The 20206-nt window shown below is 40.0% G+C and overlaps 1 protein-coding gene across 5 annotated transcripts in view; it reads right to left on the minus strand.

The window, feature by feature from the left end:
• LOC142379606 (glutamate receptor ionotropic, kainate 2) overlaps positions 1-20206 on the minus strand; it is a 422159-nt gene that overhangs the window by 237767 nt on the left and 164186 nt on the right. For all 5 annotated transcript variants that reach the window (XM_075464651.1, XM_075464654.1, XM_075464652.1 and 2 more), the window contains 2 exons: positions 13766-13947; positions 8140-8193 (listed from right to left, as the gene is read on the minus strand). In XM_075464651.1, coding sequence (XP_075320766.1) covers positions 8140-8193; positions 13766-13947 — 236 coding nt within the window. The remainder of the gene's footprint in view (positions 1-8139; positions 8194-13765; positions 13948-20206) is intronic.

The following is a 20206-nucleotide window of genomic DNA, read 5'->3' on the forward strand; positions in this document are numbered from 1 at the left end:
CAATGACTATTGTGTTATAGCATTGTGTACATGCTTTAAGGAATTCCATAGTTTAATACATTTATTTGTGTGATTAAAACCAAAATTTTCACTCTGAAAGCTACACAGTCATTCCTTCAGCCACTTTAACCGGATACCACCTGGACTAACCAATAAACATTAACCCAGCTCCACCCACCATAATTTGTGTCACACATTCTTGATGCACATGCAGAGGCGTCTTTTTACACCCCCCCGATTTCTTTGTTTAGTCCTTTCGGTTTTTACAAAATTGTCCAGATGCCCACTGTGAGGGAGATGTAGATACCCCCTCCTCACTAAGCAGGTTCCTAGTCTCATGTGGGATATACTCAAGTTGTATTTACACCCTGTTGCCATTTAAATGTTTCATTGGGTTTTTGGTCAAAGTGTTGATCCACTAAAGATGGATCGTATTTAGTTGGTTAATACACTGAGTTAATTTCCAGTATTCATTCTTTTTCTCTCTCTCTCTCTCTCTCTCTCTCTCTCTCTCTCTCTCTCTCTCTCTCTCTCTCTCTCTCTCTCTCTCTCTCTCTCTCTCTCTCTCTCTCTCTCTCTCTCTCCATAAGTGTGGACGCCACCATTCTGCATCCCCCAGTTTCTGGTTTCAAAGTATATGAATTAAAAAGTCATTGGGCCTCATGCAACAACCGTTCGTACGCACAGATTTGTTCTTAAATCGTGCGTACGAGTGATTCAAGAGAATTTGCGCATTCACCAATCTTTACGTATTTTGTTTTCTTTTAGGTACGAACAGAATTTACGAGTGATCCAGACCTGTCGTAGGAGTTTCCTAAAATAGTCCGCTGTTATTCCAATCAAGTTTGCTTGACTAATGGATTGTAATTTAATTAATTACTTTGAAGCAAACATAAATAAATAAATACATTATACCCCATAATGATGCTGACATTATTCTGTTTGACTTAAATTATGCACTAATTGAAGGTTCATTTGACTCTGGATATAAATAGGTCAATGGGAAGTGTAACCAGCGGCTGACTTGCTACTTTTGGATGCCTTAGCGCCTCAGGCTCTTGGAAGAGAGCGTGTGTTCCGAGACTGTGTAGATATCCTAGCGGAAACAGACGAATGGCTGACATCCCGATTGCCAAGGACTGTGCTGCAGTAAATATGCAGCTTGCTAGAGCCACAACTCCAGAGAGAAACACGCCGATCAAACCCGATTCCACCACACGTCCAGGTCCTCACCACCCTTGGATTTTTGGCCTCTGGAACCTTTCAGAAGGAGACTGGAGACAGATCGGGGGTGTCCCAGTCCTTTGTGAGTCATGCGCTCCCCTTGGTCATCAAAGCTCTCATCAGTTTATCACCCATGGTACATCAGATTCCCATACACCGCTGTCCAACAAGTACAGATTAAGAGGGACTTTCATGCCGTGGTTGGACTGCCAAACATAATGGGAGCAATGCACACATATACGCATCAAAGCACCCGTGCTGTTGTGGAGCGCACTGAGCTGAAGGCAAGGTGGGTGTGTCTCCATACAGCGGGGGGCAAACTGCTCTATAGCCCAGAGAAGGCATGCCAGATTTGCACAATATTGCCATGAACGAGGGTCTCCCACTACCTGAACCAGCCCAGGCAGACCAGAAGGTGTGGTGCCAGAAGACCCCCCTCATGGACCACCCCATCAAAGAGCCATCATGATGAGGAAACAGCTGATTGCACGGCTTTAGTTGCAGTCATCGAGCGCCTGGCCATGGCGAGACCTTTTTTTTTAAAGCTATTTCCATATAAAACCATTTCTTCTTTATTTCGGTGACATTACGAACTACAGGTGACACAGAATTAACAGCACTCGTAGTCCCGTATTCCACTGCTGACACTGCTAAAAATGACAGATTTTCCTTTCTGGATCTCTGAAAGCAGAACTTCAGTCTCAGAGCCCCTAAATTCATTCATCATTTACGCAGGTCGTTTACACACTTTTTTCTAAATTAACAGCGTTTGTTGAATCTGACGTGGCGTGTTCGTACGAGACCTTCGTACGAAAAAAGTGAGAGAAATTTAGAATGAAATTAAAGTTAGAATGTTCTTGCGAGAGGCCCAATGTTCTTTATGACTGAAAAACGGAGGGCAAGAACTCCAGGTTGTGTGTTGCATAGGGTGACTCTTCCATCACCGTCTGGTTGGTGCAATTGCTTGCACAGACGATCTATCAGAGGACACAATAGTCATGATTTTACATCTACGTGAGCACCTCTCATCACCATCTCTTCAACCTTAAAGCAATACTATGTAACTTCTCAAAAAGCCCATTATGGAGCTCCCCCTACAGGCTTGGAGGTAATGTACGGTTACGACACTGTCGGCCTCTCTCTTTCTCTTCCTTGCTTCATCAGTCAACGTCTTCTTCTGTTTCTTCGGTGCCTCTGCCATGATGATCGTACTGACAATGTTGCGCTAGCTTAGCCTTATACCTGGGAGCGTGAGAGGGGTCTATTTGTTTTTGCGGTAGGTGTGCCAGAAAGAAAGTCGAAGTACTTCCGCTCAGCTCCCGGGCCGGTCCAGCAAAGTTACATAACTCAGTTATTCCAACGCAGACCCCCGAAGGGCATAGGAGACAGGCCAATCGTAATATTATAACTCATTCTAGCTGCACAATTTTTTTCAAACTGTTATTTTAAGGTAGAAATGTTACATAGTATTGCTTTAATACCCAATTCAGGATTGCAGTCTATCCCAGCTGCCATTGGGCAAAAGGCGGGGTACAACCAGGACTAGTTGTCAGCTATTGCATTGATGAAACAGAAACAAACAACGATGAAAACTCACACTCAATCCCAGAATCAATTTAGAATGACTGGTGAACCTAACATGCATGTTTATGGATCATGGTTTACAACCACCTACGAGAGTTAGCGTCCTTAGCACTGGTGAAATAAATAGCATAGGCATACTATGGAGGTAAATGACATGGCTAAATAATGAACTAACATCAGCTTCATAACACTAATATGACTTCACACGAAGATCAGAGTGGTATACATTTTCTATGAAACTAGTACTTTTACTTTCATTTTACAGCTAAATTCAGCTGGTATCATTTCTATAAGTCTGTTTACGTCTCATATTGTTGTATGATCTGCAGATCTGTTCAAAGATGTTGAAAACAGGCTGCTGAATCTCTGGTAGTTTTACTGAGAATGCATTGCACAGAGACAGAGCACAAATGTGAGCGCGTGAAAATACACACGAGCAAACAAACTCACTTGTACCATCCTTATCTGTAAGTGTGCATCAACCCTGAAATAACAGAATCAATATCGTATTATATGTAGCATTATTTGACAAGCATTCGTGGTATTATTTGTGCTTTTATTAAAATCAATTAGGTCACATAATACAGTGTTTAAAAGGTAAGAGTAATATGATACTCTACATGCATTTTTACTAATGTTTAAGGTATTCTACATGCTGTTTTTAGACCTTTTGACATTTTGACCTTTTATTTCAATACTGCAATACAGTGAACCCTCAATATTTTTGCTCAAGGTTATCATACCACTAAAATCTGATACCATCCAACACCTAAAATCAACACGATCACACACAGTACAAACACATTCAAAGTACATTTCTAAAGTTTCAACATTTTATGTTTTTGCTTTCTGAAAATACTCTTTTTGTTACATATTCAGAAGTTGCACAAGAATGAATTTTAACACTCCTGATATCAGGATGAGCTGTTCAGAACAGATCTGATTTCACTTTTAGTTGCTGATCCCACTGCTAAGCTAAGCTGGTTTAAATATCTTTGCAAAATATAACACATTACAACTTTGAGGGCTTTTAAGGCAACATTCAAATCAAATTAAATCTATTAGAGTTTATTAATAGGAGTTAATCACTACAAATCTTTCACAAAAAAGAAAATGTATTGGACATAAGATTGACATAAATAAACTTCTCCAACATTCCATATAGATTTGGACTACAATAACAGTTAAGTAAAGTATAAAGAGATATCTGGCAGGAAAATGGCTGCCATATGTGGCCTCAATATGGCTTGGCGGTTCACTCTGCTTGGAGAATTAGGCTTCCAGTTCTGGACTATGCCAAACACAACAGTGGAAATGACAAGTCACCCCAAATGTCTAAAGCTCCCTTATTCACGTTTGCCTTTCAAATTACATCTCCCACCAGAGGGACGTTTAATTATCTTGGAAAAATTTTGCCATGTGGAGTGTGAAAAGTATGCACTTTAGGATGTTTTATTTCAAAGTAAAAATGATCTCTTTCATCCACTGTAGCAAAGTTGAAAAAGCAGTTGAATTTAAAAGGAATTTGAAATAGTTGTAATTATTTCAATATACTGTCATTTTATAATCACACACACACATATATGTATATATATATATGTATATATATATATATATATATATATATATATATATATATAAATATATATATATGTGGTTTTATAATCACTTTCTAAGACCAAGCATGTTTGATTGGCACTGTTCTTAACGGCTAGTGTTCTCTTCATGAAATTCTATGCCTGTTTCTATTCAAAGAAACCTTTGTTCATTGCTGTTGTTTAACTTAATCAGTGCACGTGATTTGCATCTAAAATGCATTGGCTCTATGAGACGTCCATTTAAATATGTAACACTGGATTTTGTGGTAAAGCAATCTGCTCTGACTCCCAGCATGTCACATACTGATACTTGATGAGCTTGCTGTGTCAGTTTTGAACGCACTGGGTACTCCAAAGCATCACTGTTGTACAGGCAGTGTTTGATGACTATTTTGAGTAAAGTTAACAGTCGTGGAATGCATGGAAAGAACCATGGCAAAAAGGCTATTGAAGCTTGTTGTGCCAGAGTATATTTTTCCGTGAAAACAGCAGCTTGCACCTTAACTCAAGTTGCATACTTGAGGGTCAGATGTGTATGCCCCTCTTTCCCTCTGACCTCCTTCAGTGGTCTGAGTAAATTGCTGAGAACCTGTACATAAAAGAAAGATGTTTTCACTCACCGTCGCAGAGGGATGCCAGAATGTAACTGTGGAGCAGTTCCCTGTGCATCATAAATGGATACAAAAGAGGTACCCCTTGAAAACTGACCTGCACTTGACCAAGTAGCAATACGTGACAGTGTTAGAGATGAGAATGTGCTAGTCAGGTGTCTCTGCATAATAGAATACAGCACCACTGTTCTAGAGTCTGATATATTTTCTTGAAGGCCTTTTGCAGAGCAGATACATTTTTAATTTGCCTCTGAGAGTCCTACAAGAACTTATCAATAAAGCCGTTTGTTGTTGGCCATGGCTGCTGCTTGTTGGAGCCACAGTGTTCATGACGCTTTCTCCACCTACCCATCAAACTATTTATGGCAACAGTATTTTGACCAGGAATGCCCAAACCAATACATACCACAGTACTATAATGTTTTAGTCTCTTGAATTGCATGACTGTCCCAAATGAAGTTCTGCTTTTAAAACTTGAATTGGAAAAATGTCTCAACAGTTTTTAAACATATATGCATATACTGTCCAAAAACAAACCTTTGATAGAACTAACCGTAAAACAATAGAATATAACTGATGGCAGCAGGTGTGTCCACTTGCTCAAATCTTTGATTTTTTTCATTCCCACCACACAAAAGGTCTACCAAAAATATGACTAGTCGATATCAATTGTTTTTGACTGTCTTACATGGACTCTTGTTTTTAGTTTGATGTTTTAGGTTATGTTTTTGTGTTTCGGTTCATGTCTTAGTTTCCCTGCACTCTGTTAATTAGTTCACTCACTGCACCTGTTTAGGGCCATTTCAGAGCAGGGCGGCAAAGCGTGGCGGAACGGAAGCGATTTTCACCGGCGGAGGCGAAAACACATGGAAACAGATCTGTCCTTGCACACCGACGCGGCGGTAGTCGGGCGGTAGCAACGCGGGAGACGCCTCCGTCCCGCGCTGCTTTTGGAAAATAGAACTCGAGCGGAATTTGGACGGCAGCGGCCGGTAGCGGCCGGTGGCGGCCGGCAGCGGCCGGTTGAAATGAATGGGGAATGCAGACAGGGCTGGAGCGGAACTACCGCGGCCGGGGACTGTCCGGTGTGAAAAGCCAAGTAGAACACACCGCCTGATAACCGGCGTTAAGACTGCCGTCTTCTCGCTGCCGCCACGCCACGCTCTAGTCTGAAATCGACCTTATTCCCCTCCAGCTGCACATTGTCCCCAATCACTCTCACTCCCTATTTAAGTTCTCAGTCCTTTGTGTTCCTTTGTGAAATTCTTACCCATGTTTCCTTACCCAAGTTGCCATTCATTCCTTACCCTACCTGACCTGCCTGCCTTGCTTCCCATGTTCTACATTTTTGCAAAGTTAAGTATTTATTTATCTATGCCATGTTTAGTTCCTTATTTTGTCACAGTTTGGTTTTTTGAATCCGGCTTAGCCTTTCTGTTGTTACTTTGTTTTTGTATAATAAAACCCAGTATTTGTTTTTGAAGTCCGCATCCGTGTCCTACATTCCCTTCACCCTCAACCCTCAACCTGACAGAAGAATCTCACCAGCTATGGACGCGGCGGACTCTGACCTTTTCTGGGACTTAATGGAGGCCTTCTGGACCACCACCTCGTGGCAGAGGCTGGACGCAACGAATAAGCTGCTGGATTTCCTCTCAGTGGAGCGGACTCTCCACAACTGGACTGAGGATCTGTCCGATTTCGTGCAGGTGGCGAGGAGTGTGCACTGCAGCGTGCCATATGTTTGGAACTTTTCGGATTGGAACCAGAGAAGGTAGGCACGCTGTGCACATCCCCCCTCACCTCTTTATCACCTCAGCCCACAGATTCTAAGTCCAGAGACCCAGCCGTCTCCGAGCTGGCCCCAGGGCCTGACCACGAGGCCCCAGGGCCTGACCACGAGGCCCCAGGGCCTGACCACGAGGCCCCAGGGCCTGACAAAGCCTCAGAACCCATGGGGCCCCTGCCCATGGACTCACTTTTTCAAGCTCCTCCCTCCCACCCCCAGACATTGGGGATGTCTGGGATCCATCCCTTAAAGGGGGGGCTCCCCCCCCGCCGGACGTCCGGCCGCCTGTGTGAATACATTTTAGCTAACCTGTCAAGAGACAAATGTGTTTTTTTCTTTATGTGTTTTTTTTTTTGTCTGATTTTGCAGTTTGCCTGAGTGAGTTTCATAAGGGTGAAAGAAGGAGCAGATCAAAAGAAAAAATTCAACTGATTAAGAACAGCAAGGATAAATGAAAGAAAATAAAGACCATTGTTCTGGGCAATTAAAGGATAAGACCGGTTTTTTTACATTGGGCCCTTGATTTCACATTATAACATGATGTTCTACTCACCCCTGCTTGTTGTTGAACATTTGGAGCTGTTCCGAAGATATTCGCGAGGCGTCTGGCTGCTCTCTTGAGATATTCGGCCATGAAACGGTTTCCTATGGGCAAGCTTATACAGGCACAAACTATGCTGTTTATACTTTATTAATTACTCTACACTAGCACTGATAACGTGGAGGTGCGTCGCTTACTTAAAAAAATCCGGGTTACTAATTTTGAATTTTAGCCGAATGAATAAATAGGCAGCAGGTCTGTGGGCTGTCTGTGGCAGTAGCACGACGAGGACGTCAGTAACACCCACTTTACGACAAATAAAATCAAAATTACAATAACCCGGATTTTTTTAAGTAAGCGACGCACCTCCACGTTATCAGTGCTAGTGTACAGTAATTAATAAATTATAAACAGCATAGTTTGTGCCTGTATGAGCTTGCCCATAGGAAACCGTTTCATGGCCGAATATCTCAAGAGAGCAGCCAGACGCCTCTCGAATATCTTCGGAACAGCTCCAAATGACCAACAACAAGCAGGGGTGAGTAGAACATCATGCTATAATGTGAAATCAAGGGCCCAATGTCAAAAAACCGGTCTTATCCTTTAACTTGTTTGTCTCAGAATGACACACTAAAAAGGGGGGAAAGGAATGATCAAAGGTAATGAATTAAAAATGAATAACTAAGAAAATTAAGATTGAAGAGTATCATCTCATCTTTTGGGGATGTAACAAATCTTTGTGGTGGATATAGAACAAAGAGACTGTGAAGCACTGGCAATTTCTCAACTTACCAGTGTGGTAAAGATGTAGTGATAATACTCTGTCATCATTCCCATTGCAAGAGCCTGAAAAAGAGAGTGACAGAATGACACAGAGAGAATGGAAGATTTATAGGCAGGCAGAGTATTTTGTCCTGTTCTGCACACATGCACACAGTTGTGTGACTAAATCAGGGGCTGCAACAACATGTAATGTGAGGAGGCATATATTCTGCAATACTGCTGTAGCCACAGGCTCAAACATACAAAACAAACACCAACCAAAAATACAAACACAGATAAAGCAAGAGACACAGCTCAGGCTTAGAACACATTTGGCATATATAGGGAGATATAGCATGGAGCATTATGCACAATACTGGAGATATGGAACATCTGGTCCATGGACAAACAAATAATCCACCCTACAGCCAAAGTGTAGCAGTTGGATTGGTAAATGAACTGTAAATAGAACTGTTCTAGTCTAATTAACCACTCAAAGTGCTTTGACACTACAAGCCACATTCACACACACACACAGTAATACAGCATGACAAGTTAGTTGATATAATGTTTAGGGCTGGGCGAGTTAACTCTTTAATTATTTGACGGTGATAAAATTTTTATCGCGCATTAACGCAGGTTTTATTTATTCATTTTTTAAAAAAGATAAAAATTTAAATTTAAATTTGGGGGGGGGGTTGTGCCTTTAATGGATAGGAAAGTTCAGAGAGACAGGAAGCAGGGAGCAGAGAGAGGGGGAACAACACGCAGCACAGGGCCGTACGATGTGGGACTTGAACCGGGGCCAGCTGCAGCGAGGGCTATAGCCTCTGTACATGGGGCGCCTGCTCAACCCACTACGCCACCAACCACCCCTGTTTTATTATTTATTTTATCATTGTAAAACTCTGTTGCTCACAGGCTTTTATTTTGTAAAAGTCTGTTGCTGTCTGCTGCGGAACTGGAAAAGAAAGTAATCGGCGGATCCACCAAACATGGAGAAGGGTACGGAACTTTTACTCGGCCATTTTCATGTTAAAGTTCTTCCAGACGGCGGAGTCGACAGAACCAAAGTCATCTGTAAACACTGCCAAGTTGAATTGTCTTCTCAGCGTAGTAGTTCCAGTCTAAAATATCACTTAAAGGCAAAACACACAACTGATAGCAGCAAGTCATTCAAGGAAACAGACAGTGGAGCGAGGCTTCTACATAAAAACTACAGAAAGATGCTGATGTTAAAAGTGTGTTTGCACAACAAATGTTATGGCACTTTCATTCATATGGCAGCACATTTCAAATAAAACTAAATGCTAAAAGCTATACACTACTTTTGGATTCATTTTTTGGTTTTGCGTTCAAATGCGATTAATCGTGATTAATCAGGGAAATCATGAGATTAATTAGAATAAACATTTGAATCGTCGCCCAGCCCTACTAATGTTACAGGCACTCACAGTGCTTTTTTCCTCTATCACACTAATTTACACACAAGTGGATGCTTCAGAGGCAGGGTGGGGTTCATAGTCTTCGACACCTCCACATGTGGTCCGGGAAAGGCCGAGAGTCAAACTGACCTTCTGATTGGCAGATGACCTCCTGACCTAAACCCGAAAAGGACGGGATGACTGATCTGAAGCTGTGGGACTGTGTATCTGTTCAAATTTGAACTGAGGAAGTTGGGGATGGAATTATCAACCGTCCAGTTCAATGACATCCATTCTGTCACTTGAGCTACAGCTGCCCGCATTTTTTAACTGCTATGTGTACAAATAGTACACAGCAATATCTACTGACTATTGACCTTAAATGTGAATATGCCAATAAATGATTAAGTCAAGCACCTATCCAAGCTGTTAATTATATCCATATCCCTTAAAACACAAAGCTTTTGCTTACTCGATTCTCCCCCATCTATCTAATGCTGCTTTCTTGTTCTGCACTGAACTCTGCATAAACCCGCATTGTCAGACCTTGTGACAGTAAAAAGCTACCTAATCTGTAAAAACAAGCAATAATGTTTGTTAAAAACAAGCCTAAAATTGTTTGGGAGCCTACAGCATGTGTTGTAAAGCAGTGAGATACAGTAAAACAACACGAGTTGCACTACAGACACAAACTGTAGGCGCCTGGACAAACTGGTGAAAAAGGCTGGTTCTGTTGTAGGCAGAAGGCTGGACCCTCTCAGTGCTGTGGTGGAGAAACGGATGAGGAGGAAGTTATATTCTGTTTTGAAGAATAATAAACATCCTCTCCACAGCATCCTGCAGGACAGAGGAGCAGCTGCAGTGAGAGGCTGCAGGACTGAGAGCTTCAGGAGGTCCTTTGTCCCCACAGCCAGAAGGCTTTTTAACAGGGACTGCTGAGTTCTTCTCACATTTAGTCATTCATTATTATCATTGTTGTTGTTATTGTTCTAATATACAATCGTTGTAAATATTTTTTTTTAAAAGAAAACATTTTGAGCTACTTGACTAATTTTGAATTTCCTGCGCTGGGGGATGAATAAAGTATTTTTCTATTCTATTCTAAAAGCCCAGACAGGATGTAATAGTGTGATAAAGGTTTAGATAATGTGACAGAGATTGACTTCCTTCATACAGGTCAAATTTGATCTGTCACTTGTTCAGAATATGGCCTCATTTGGTCTAACATATTCTGACAATGCTGTTTACAGGTGTCTCATATAGAGGGTGGCTTTAACTGGGTTAAGATCTGAATAAAACTTTACTCTATCAGCAGCTATGTCTAAATGCAGACTATACAGTCCCAAACACAAAACGTGCCAAGGTTTGTGTTCTCCAATTGAAACGTATTCATTTGACTCATACTATTTCTAAAAGTGCACCCTGAGAAGAGATTCTTCTGTAAATCCCCTCTCTCTGTATGATGCTATTATAATTGAAATGAGTTTGTGTCTTGGCTATGTGCCACCTTGTTGTAGCTGCATAGGGCTGTCTCAGTCCTGGCTGCTGTGAATTCACCAAACTGCATGAAATATGAATGCCTCTTGCGTTTCTCCATCCCTGAAGCCAGAGGAGATTTTTTTCTATGGGCATCCCTTTTAATCAAGCCATCACTTCTAAAAAATGGAGCTATTATGGACACGCTTTACAGTGCAATCCCAAAGAAGGCCGGTAAGATCTGGCCCCGAAACGTTGCTGAATTCAACAGACTATCATTCAAATTAGGTACATTCCTAATTCCTGATACTCAGCAATATCTTAGCAACACATCTGAGTCTTATTTTATTATTATTTTATCATTGAAAAGACCATTTTCAATGACTAATATATATATATATATTAGTCACAAATTAAGTTATTCAATTGGACTGTAATATAGATAAACCCAATCTGTTGCGTATAATGCAATTGTAATTAGTTCCAGCTGCTACATTACCCTGAATTATACAGTAATAAAAGAATATAAATAATCTGATGATATAATGCAAAGGATTTCTGAAGTGGGCCATTCTATCTCGTGAGTCTATTTGAGATCATTTAAAGCTATTCTAACTGGACAATTTTTTTAACCTACATATACTTAGGTTGATGAATTATATTTATTGTTACTCTGACTCGTGCAAGGGATTTAATGATCTCTTCCATGTGTATATTTCAATAATAATTATTATTGTTATTAATGTTGTTTTAACTGCTACTTTATTTCTGGTTAAATCGATCAATCGTCTCCTCAATCTATTACCTTCACTATAGTCTTTTGTCAGTCTAAAGTCTCTAAGCATTTATTGACTTTTGTGTTATCAGTCATCTTTTATGTAATCATTCATTTATAGCTATTGTTTTCTACATGATCTCTATGTCTTTGTTTTGTTTTTTTTTGCTATACGGTTATTGCATCGTTAATGTAATGTCAATCATCTCATTATCTCCTAATGCATTGTTAGTCCATGTTCATATACAATCTTAATCAAACAAGCAATTGTAAGTACAGTATATATATATACATATATATATATATATATATATATATATATATATATATGTATATAATATATACACTATATTGCCAAAAGTATTCCCTCATCTGCCTTTACTCACATGAACTTAAGTAACATCCCGTTCTTAATCCAGAGGGTTTAACATGACGTCGGCCCACCCTTTGCAGCTATAACAGCTTCAACTCTTCTCGCCAAGCTCTCCAACAAGCTTTAGGAGTGTTTATGGGAGTTTTTGACCATTCTTCCAGAAGCTCATCTGTGAGGTCAGACACTGATGTTGGACAGAAGGCCTGGCTCACAGTCTCTGCTCTAATTCATCTCAAAGGTGTTCTATCGGGTTGAGGTCAGGACTCTGCAGGCCAGTCAGGTTCTTTCACACCAAACTGGCTCCTCCATGTCTTTAAGGAGCTTGCTTTGTGCACTGGTGTGCAGTCATGTTGGAACAGGAAGGGGCCGTCCCCAAACTGTTTCCACAGAGCTGGGAGCATGAAATGGTCCAAAATCTCTTGGTATGCTGAAGCATTCAGAGTTCCTTTCACTGGAACTAAGGGGCCAAGCCCAGCTCCTGAACAACAACCCCATACCATGACCCCCCCCCCCCTCCACCAAACTTTACACTTGGCACAATGCAGTCAGACAACTACGGTTGGATGCAGCTGCCTGGCCGTGGAATATTTAGTTGAGAGGAAGTTTCACCACTGGACTTGTTGCACAGGTGGCATCCTATCATGGTACCATGCTGGAGTTCACTGAGCTGCTGAGAGCGAAACATTCTTTCACAGATGTTTGTAGCAGCAGTCTGCATGCTGAGGGGCCTGGATTTATACACCTCTGGCCATGGAAGTGATGGAACATCTGAAGAAAATTTATTTGGATGGGTGAGTGAATACTTTTGGCAATATAGTGTATATGGGCTGCCTCCGTTATAATGCACAATAATTCCACCACCCACCTTGGGGAGCTAGGAAGTCGAAAAACAACGTGGAACTACGGTACCTGTTGCAGCCAGGAAAGTAGCAAAGTGGCAAGAGTGACTCATGCACTTGATTCTCTAAAGTTTCATTTCGAGAGAGGAAAGGAAATATATGCCTGTAAGTAGCCTTAAATGTGTTAAATAGTTCTGTGTGCTCCTGCTTGTTAATTATCTCAGAGCTGCTGAGCCAATGCTAATTTTATTAGCGTGTCCATGGGAATTCTCATTCAGTTCATCAAGCTGACAGACTTAACGCTAATCATTTCTATTTTGCACTTGTTAGTGATTCTGCTTTATTTTGTGTTATGACAGTGCTTTTATGTCGTATCAAGTAAGAATTATGTTTTTTTAACTCATATACTCAGTTTTATTTATTGCAGCTTAACAGTGCCTTCATAACAATATCCTGAAGAACTGTTTATCTATAGGCCAAAATGAATATTAACGTTCATAGATGGCTGAATAATATATATATCGACAACTTTTTGATTGTTATCATTGAGTTGATTTCATGTATTGCTGGCACTAAGCGCGTTACAATAAACTGTTAACATGAGGTGTCAGACACAGTTTTAAGCATCACAGCCAAGCTTGCTTCCATCCACACCTCCAAACTGCCTCCTGCTGCTTCTCTCTTGAGGATTCTATTGATCTACCTCTACAAGGAGGTAAGAGCACACAGTGTTTGTGTGTACAGCTCCACCAACAAATGATCTACAAACCTGCTTGAGGATCCCAGCAGCCATTTCGTGGCCACAGTCGAAGATGATATGAAACTCTTTTCCTCTTTTCATTTCTTTTAAAAGCGGCTTGGCATCCTTGGTCTCTGCAGGCAGCTGCCGGATCTTTAAACGGATATTGTACCGGGATGGTGCTTTGATAAGTTCTTGCAACCGAATCAGGCCTGTGAGAAAACCAAAAGAAAGAAAAAATAAATAAAAGAAAAAACAGGCAAATACATATTATAAATACATTTATACATAAATACATTTGTTATCCCTAAAGAGCCATTGCTTTTTTTTTTTTTTTTTCAAATAGCCCAAATACAACTGGTGATGGTCTATTTCCAACAAAGGCAATTATTTTCCAAAAGGAAAATTCCCATATATGTACATATTTATCTTTCCATAGTAATTAAGGGTAACTGCTTTTTCTGAGAAAGAATATATTTCTGTTGTCAGTTCATTTCTAATAACATCCATTTCTCTTCGAGCCCTCTGTTTTCAATCCTAAACACAGTTTTTTCAGCATCCTTGTATTTCCTTCTTTCACATCTTCCTTTGTCCTTTACTTTAAACCTAAATAAGAGCAGGATCTACAGATCTTCATTCAGCTGTACACATTTTCTCATGAACACAACAGAACAAAGACACACATCACAACTGCATATTGGCAGACATTCATCGCTCATCATAGATGACACTGACTCTACGCTCACAACTAATCCATCTATCTCTTTCGTTCAATTGTCAATGTGCAATAAACCACGAGTGAATTCCGTCTTGTTAAGGAAATCAACCTGGAATTCAACTGAAGCATAAACATCTGAATTTTAGCTGTTCTATTCAATGATCGAGTATTCTATTTTTACATTGATGTGGGCCATTTCTCAACAAAACCGAGGACATTTTTCATGCAGCATGCAAAACACATTTCATGAAAGTATCACCAAGTTCATATAATTGATTTGTTTTTCTGGGACATGACTTTCTTTGATTCTTTTTTTTCTCTTATATTCTCTTCCTCTTTTTGTCCATACTCATGTAAATTTAGACGAAAGTCTAATTGCACTTCATGAAAAAGTTCAAGCTGACCCAACACGATATGATAAATAAGCACTACCTCTTTAACAACACATTACTTTGTATTGGCAAGTCATTTGTTTAGATTAGATTCTGGGACAAAAAATACATAGTTAAGAGAGATTTTTTTCAAATTTGTTGTGGCAGACTTGTAATTTCTCTCATATTATGGTGAACACAAATAAACGATGTATAATTCCAAAATTAAATGAATAGTAAAAAAACAAAACATCAAAAGAAAACCACTGTTTTTATTGTAACCAAAATCAGATAAACTGTTTTCAGATTTTGTACTCAAATCAGAAATAGAAAAAAATAAACAACTGTTTAGATGCTATTTAGTTTTTTCTCATCCATGACAAGAACTGTGACCCAAAAGTTATCTTTGGTCCGTGTTTTATGCTGTGGAGGCTATACAACAAAGTATTTTTATACTATACGCTGTTTGATCATGATGAATACATGTACAATGCAACTTTGCTTATTTTCTTTATCATGTGCATTGAGAAAATGAAAAATTTATGTTACTTATGTGTGTGTATATATATAACTGAGGATGTCCTCCACACAGGAGGCAGAGTCTGAGAAGATTTGGGAGAAGACTCAACCATCACATCAGCATAGGTGGCTAAGGTAGTCAAAAAAGCTTACCCCCAGGGATGGGGGTAGATTCGCCTTGATACATTGAAGGCTGGTCAATGACATTGGGGCCGTCTTGGCTGACAGGCCTCTTCAATGTCGCTTAGAGGTCTGGGACAACACTTGTAGAGTGGCACACCGGGGTGGTTTGTAACTGCTTTATTCTTGTGCTTTTAGATCTAACTGCTGACCCCAATGATATGTTGGTCAGCACTGCTCACTGATCTATATAATAGGGAGTGTAGGGAATTATTCACTGAGTCTGGTCCTTTAGTTTATTTTAATTTTTTATTTTCTTTAGCACAAGTTTCTTCTGTTTATATTGAATCCTAAATTGTCTTTGTTTTCTAAATTGTCTTCCCATCTGTCTAGGTACCTGACTTATCGCACTTAAGCCCTATTCGGACGGGACTAGTTCAATGGGGGGACGTATGGTAATGTTGGTTAACGACGCCAGGGAGAAGAAATGACCAATTCGGACGGGACAAGAAATTCCTGTAATATTCATCTAACATGGGAGGAGTTGTTGGTTACGCACAACCGTCACATCCTGGATGCCATGCACGTCTTCATTTCACTTCCGTAAACCCCATCTGTAAACAGACATGGCGCCGACCATGCGTGCTTGCAAGCAGCGCTTCATCCAGAACCTCCAAGTTTGCAAACAGACACACCTAATTGTTTCTCTCTTTAAAAGGATGTGACGACATATTCCGTACTTATTACCGAAGGTCGCATTCGCACGGGATTAGTATTACCTATGGTAGATACTCCGGACCGTTTCACAGGAGGTAGAATTCTCGGCAAAGTTTACCGACATACTCCGCTATCTTTACTGACATGGCGCGTTCGGACGGGACTAGATTTCCCGGTTATTATTACTTTACCCCAGGTCCCCCCATTAAACTAGTCCCGTCCGAATAGGGCTTTACTCTAGCACTAGTTTTGCTCTTAGCTGTTTGGTTTTGGAAGGAAATGCACTTATGATTTCTTGTGACCTGAAGTTCTTTTGCCTACCGATGTTGAACGCACTCATTGTAAGTCGCTTTGGTTAAAAGCGTCTGCAAAATGACCGTAATGCTGCATTTGATGACACAAAAGCCTGGGTGGCTCTTCTTCAATTTTAATGAAAAAAATACAGAAGTGATTGTTTTTGGCCGCACCACAGAGGTTCTCCTGTTGGATCTGGGTATTTTGATCCAGTTTAACCAGCCAACTATGACCAACTTGGGGGTTAAAGTGAACGCCGATCTTAAGCTTGACAGTCAGATCAGAGCAGTTGTCAAATCACGCTTTTCCCATTTGAGACAACTTGACAAAATAAAGCCATTTCTGGCATTTGGAGACAGCAATCCACAACTTTGTCACAAAGCTAATCAGCTGGATTACTGTAATGCACTTTATGTTGGGGTTAGTGTTTCCTCCATTACTCGGCTTCAAATGATTCAAAATGCTGCCGCATGTCTTTTAAACGGCACGCGAAAATGCGAGTACATTTCCCTATGCGTGAACTCAAAGGGGACCAAGCTTTTGCTGTGGTTGCTCCAAAAATGTGGAACGAGGTGCCTTTGCACATGAAACGGGCTTCTTCTGCGCTTCCTTTTAAGTTTCTTCTTAAGTCCCATCTCTTCTCCTGGGCCTTTGATACCATTTAACTTGTTGACTTTCTTATTCTTATTTTATTATATATATATATATTATTATACATTATTATACAATATATATTATTGTTTTTATTATTGTCTTTTAGCACTTATTAGTTAGTTTATTACTTATTATTATATGTGATTGTACTCACTAGGTCTTTTACTGATTATTTATCTTGTCTTTTACATACTCTTCTGTACAGCACTTTGGTCCACTGTGGTTATTTTAAAGTGCTTTATGAATAAAGCTGGATTGGAATTCATTAATATTGCTTCATATTCCTGCACCTCCTTGTTAGTGCAAGCTAAATCCATGAAATGCCAGAATTCTGTCAGATTGTTGATGGGTCATTGTTCAACACTCTACATCAATACAAAACATGTTGAGTGATCTGTCCTTGTGGAGATGTGATAGCTAGTATGGGAAGATGGTATAAGATCATAGTACATTTTTCTTAATTCACATGATAATCAGCATAAGGAAATACTGCTTTGGGTTGCCTATGTTTTTACTGCGACGATGGTGAGTTCAACACAGTTTAGAACGCGTAGCCTTTTGCATACAATAGGTGCGTTTATATGGACACGTTTAATCTGATTAAATGCACGTTTAAACCGATTACACGTGTAAAGAGATTAAATATGCGTCATGTAAACAGTCAAATAATCTCTTTAAATATAAACGGGTTAAATATTTAAACCGATTACAATAGGTGGTTTGGACCGTTCATATAATCCTATTGAAGGAGGAAACTCCCCATATATACAGGCGCACCTACATAAACCGATTACAATAGGTGGTTTGGACCGTTCATATAATCCTATTGAAGGAGGAAACTCCCCATATATACAGGCGCACCTGGATAAACCGATTATTAGAACACGTTTCATGTTACTGCGCAAGTGTAAGGGCGCGCGAGATAAAGTTAATAAAGACTGTGTAGTTCTAGTTAAACGGCAGATAACGGAAGATATCGAAGTTAAAATGACGGCGACGGTGAAGAAGAACAAAAATTGGTCGGGGGAGGAAACAGTGTTTTTATTTAAAACGTTGCAAGAGCAAAATATAATGTCAAAACTGGACAGGAGGAAGATGAGGAACTCGGAAATCTTTAATGATGTCCACACAGCCTTGAAAGAGGCAGTGTTTGACTGGTCCGTTGACCAGATTAAGTCAAGATGGAAGCCCTGAAGGCCGCCTACTCCAATGCCAAAAGGCAAAATGGTAAAAGCGGATCAAGCCCGGCCAATTTCGCGTACCAGACGGAAATGGACGACATACTGGGAGGCAGACCCCTTTCGGACGTCAGCCATGGTGTCGATGTCGGATTTGAGCAGGAGATAAATGTTACTAGTAAGTAGCCAAAGATCTTTTTTCTATGTGTGTAGCACCAGTATGTAGGCTATAACAGCCTGTCTGACCAAGAGTGGAAGTTAGCCTGTGTCACCACAACCCGCTACATGTTTTAAGTTGTCCATACAATTAATAAAATCAAACCCATTAAATCCAACTGTCCTACCTGAAATCGGTGTCTCGGTCACAGGAAAGCTCACAATTATGTCAAACTAATCCACTTGGTTTACGAAGATGAAGCAACTGCAGACGTGCTAGCATCCTCATCAACTGAACAGTTGTGCACAATCCTCTCAGTTTATCCGTTTCTTCGGCAGATGTCATTTTTAACGCGTATTATGTTTTGTAAAGAAGAGGCGTTGTGTAACATAATTTAAAATCAAACAGGGCATTAACATTAATGGCAGGCAGGCAGGCAGGCAGGCAGAGTCATACGTGGCTGCAGCATCAGCATCACATTCTTCTTCCTTCATAGGTTCCCGTACTCCAGTGTATAAAACGGTTAGAAAAACAAACCGACAGCCTCGCGCGACCAAACAGACATCTTTGCGTGCGAGTTCTAGTCGGGATTTTAAATGTTATTTTATTTTTTTAAAGAAAAAAAACAGCACCTCATTTTTTCATGTAACACAAAGCAAAGAAACAGCTCAGACATACTGCAACATTTGTTAAAACCTCGTCCTATCGGATTAAATTGCTGTAACATGTAAACTCGGAAGAAATTTAATCTCTTTATTTGTGGCTCATGTATACAGTTCGGTCGAATTCTAATAAACCGATTACATGTAATCTCTTTAAACGAAACGTGTCCATATAAACGCACCTAATGACTAGAAATAACTTCTGGGTCATGATACTTGTCTTAAAAAATAAAAAAATATATAAAATAAAAGATTTTGAATCGTTATTATCTGTTTTTACACTTTGGGCACCACATAAAAAAAACAAAAATGAAATTAAATGAAAAAATACTTTATTTATCCCAAAGGGAAATTGTGTTTTTGCAGTATTTATCTTTTATCACTGTCCTTTCTTTAGAAACAATTATTCTGATCTTTAATCATGAATGGTTATTGCTGATCAACCTCCCGCATTGTGGTGCAGTGGAGCATAAGAGGCCTCTTATTGAGCACATTGTTGTTTCAACACAATGCTGTGTAGAAGGTGGTCAGTGTTGTTCTTTATGTTCCGTAACTTGTGCAGCATTAGTCTTTGTATAATCTGGACCAGGGATCCAGGGCAGTCCCCAGCACAGCCTTCTTTATCAGTTTGTACAGTTTCTTTGTGTCTCTGGCTCTGATGCTGCTGCTCTAACACATGCTGCAAAGCAGATATTACTCTCCACCACAAGCATCTAGAATATATACATATTGGTGAAGACACTGAAACCATTTTTAATCAGATTTTTTTTAAAAAAAACAAATGATACAATGATTGTCTCTCCATGTCGTGCTGGACACATATATTCCTTTGCTCACCTGTGAAAGTATCAAAACTTAAAAATCAAATTTTGAGAAAAGGACGGGACAGCGGCAATGTTGAACAAGTGAAATATTTTACCCAAAAAGATACTTGTTCAATTCTACAAGGAAAACACTGATAAGTTTGCTGTATTTTCAGATTCAGATTCAGATTTTCTTTATTCTCATTGTAACGAGTACAAGAAAAGTAAGGTGCAGGCCTTTCAGTGCAGACATATAACAACTTGTAAACAATATAACT

The sequence above is a fragment of the Odontesthes bonariensis genome, chromosome 5, assembly GCF_027942865.1.
Source record: "Odontesthes bonariensis isolate fOdoBon6 chromosome 5, fOdoBon6.hap1, whole genome shotgun sequence".
Taxonomy (NCBI): Eukaryota; Metazoa; Chordata; class Actinopteri; order Atheriniformes; family Atherinopsidae; genus Odontesthes; species Odontesthes bonariensis.